General features: G+C 58.6%; 1 protein-coding gene across 1 annotated transcript; it reads right to left on the bottom strand.

Moving 5' to 3' along the window:
• Window positions 1-315: 315 nt before the first annotated feature.
• Window positions 316-2,148, bottom strand: Fam181b (family with sequence similarity 181 member B). Its single transcript, XM_021169036.1, has one exon. The coding sequence runs from the start codon at window positions 1,997-1,999 to the stop codon at window positions 746-748; it is 1,254 nt and encodes a 417-aa protein (XP_021024695.1). The 5' UTR covers window positions 2,000-2,148; the 3' UTR covers window positions 316-745.
• Window positions 2,149-2,414: the final 266 nt, after the last annotated feature.

The raw sequence follows: 2,414 nt of genomic DNA, 5'->3' as shown, positions 1-2,414 counted from the left end.
AAGGCAGAGATTAGTAGGGGACCGGAAATCTTAAGAAGGGAAGAACAGAGTCACACTCAGAACTGGTTTTAGTGTGTTTAAAGTCTTGGGCTTAATATCCTCCATCGTGAAAAAAATAACTTTAATGGCACCTTCAGCTTCCCCACCCTACCCCATACCCCCACCCCCACCAAAAACCAAGGAAGGCAAAGGGGGAAAGAAGGGAGGCCTGGGACATGACCTTGCCAGCACCCAACCCCCGCCCGCAGCATCCACCTAGCAAAGCTGAGAAATCTAAGAAAACACTCAACTCAATGACCACATACCTCTGTTCCATTTCTTTCAATATAGGCTTTAATTCATAATGTAGTCAGGGGAGGACACCAGGGAGCTGTTTGAAGGGATAATGACATTAAACACACTGACCTTGGCTGAACTGAGATGAGACAGTAAAAGCTGTCTTACTCTTGACCCTTGATCATCCCACCCAAATCCTGTCTCTGGGTTTTTTAATTGGTCTGTCCAAGTAGGAATCTATGAGTCACTTAGAAAAGAAAAGAAAATCTGAGGCTGTGATTAAAACAATCCTCACTTCAACTGTTTTCCTGAAGATCCTTTATTAAATGGATTGAGGGTTTGTTTGTTTGTTTGTTTAAATCCCATTTCGTCTTTACTTGCGTTCTCCCATCGTTCTCTCCACTCAGAAGAGACCCATAGTGGCACACAGCCCACAGTAATCATAATGAAAGGAACGAGTTCCTTGCAGTCAGTCTGGATGCCCTCCTTCCTCCCCAGAAGCCGCTTCCCAGACCCCATCTGGTCTCCAGAGGCTGGGGTAAACCGCGCGGCTGTAGCCCGCGCTGTAATCATAGGACACCTGATGGGGCTGCGGCAACGCACAATCTGGGAAGAAGGGAGTGAAAGAAGCCAAGGCTGGTGCGTCCTCCCCACCTAGAGAGTCCAAGGCTGTGGGGTACAGGAGGCGCACAGGCTCGTTCAAGGTCACGCCGCCTCGAACGCCAGCCAGAGGAGGCTTCTTGGTCTGAGGACAGCTCGGGGTGTTCCAGGGCTCGGGGTATAGTAGGTTCCCCACCATCGCCGGCTGCTCAAAGGGGCCTGACTCCAGCTCCAGGGGTCCCCGTAGGACTGTGGCTCCGGCGGGGAACGGATCGAGAGGGTCCGCGGCCATCAAGACACCCGAATCGTTGCCACTGCCGAAGTCCGGCGCCAGCAACTCAAAGAACTCAACGGCCTCCGCCCCTTTCTCCAGGTCACCCAGACTCACGCCCTGGCCCGATGGGACGCCGCTGGCGCCGCCGCAGCCTACCCGGGATGGTTCAGTGAAGAAGGACGGGGGCAGGTTTCGGGCACGCAGCGGGACCTTCCTGGTGCCGAGAGCCACTGAGCTCACCGCGGTGCCCGCCCCGTCTCCCGCAGCGCTTGCTGCTCCGAGGCTGGGGACTGACACCGCCTCCGCACCGCCAGCCATCTCTGCACCCCCGGGAATGTGGCGCAAAGAGTCGAAAAGAGCAGCCAGGCTCCGGCTCTGCAGGCTGGCGGCAGCTGCAGCCTGGGTCGCCTCCCTCCGCGGGGCGGCCTTACAGTGCGCTGGGGTCGCGACGGTCGGGGCTCCCGGCGGCCGTTTGGCTGGAGCATCTGCGGCGCTCGGGGACGCCGGTCTCGGAGGTGCAGTCCCCATGAGACCACTGCAGCGCTTGATTTGCTTCTGCAAGTACTTGCGGTGGTTAACTTTCCGCTTGGACTTGCCTGGCTTGTCCAGCGCCAGCTTGATGTTGCTAGACGCGGAGTCTATGAAGCTGAGCAGGTCGCGGGTGGCCTCGCGCACGTCCCCGCCCTCGGACCCCGACAGCAGCGCTCCCGCGGACGACCCGCTCTCATCATCTTCGAAACAGCAGCCCTTGTCCAAACTTCCGAAGGCGCTCACCAGCCCGTCCGCGGAGCCTCCGAAACCGAAGGGTATGAAGGGGTGCGAGCTGAGCAGCGCAGCCTGCACCGCCATCGCCGCGGCTCCCGGGCCGTCCGCAGCGCGGCCCGTGCTCACTCGGCCCGCTCCAGCCCAGGCGAGGCGCTGTCTGCTCGCTCCGACCTAGGCTCTCGGCTCAGCCTCCCGGGGGAGCTCATTAGATCTTGTAAGCCAGAGGCAGAGGGAGGGAGAGCAGGGCGACCGCCCCGGTAGCGGAGAGGAGGGGCTTACGTAGCCAGGCTTTGGTAGTGGGTATAAAGGGGGCGGGAAACTTGGGCTTTTCTTGTTTTCGGAGCTTTCTCAGACCTTAACCCTTTCCTTTCCCTGTGCCCCGGGGCATTTGTTTTGACTGGCCTCAATCGCCAGGGGTGAGGAGAAAGCCTGTGTTCCAACCCCAGCTAGGCTTCTGTAAAACCACACCCTGGCCCTGGACACTGTCCCTAAGCGAGTT

Source organism: Mus caroli, chromosome 7 (assembly GCF_900094665.2).
Source record: "Mus caroli chromosome 7, CAROLI_EIJ_v1.1, whole genome shotgun sequence".
Lineage (NCBI taxonomy): Eukaryota > Metazoa > Chordata > Mammalia > Rodentia > Muridae > Mus > Mus caroli.
Note: the sequence above shows the minus strand (reverse complement) of the source record. Positions and strands in the feature narration are given on the sequence as shown.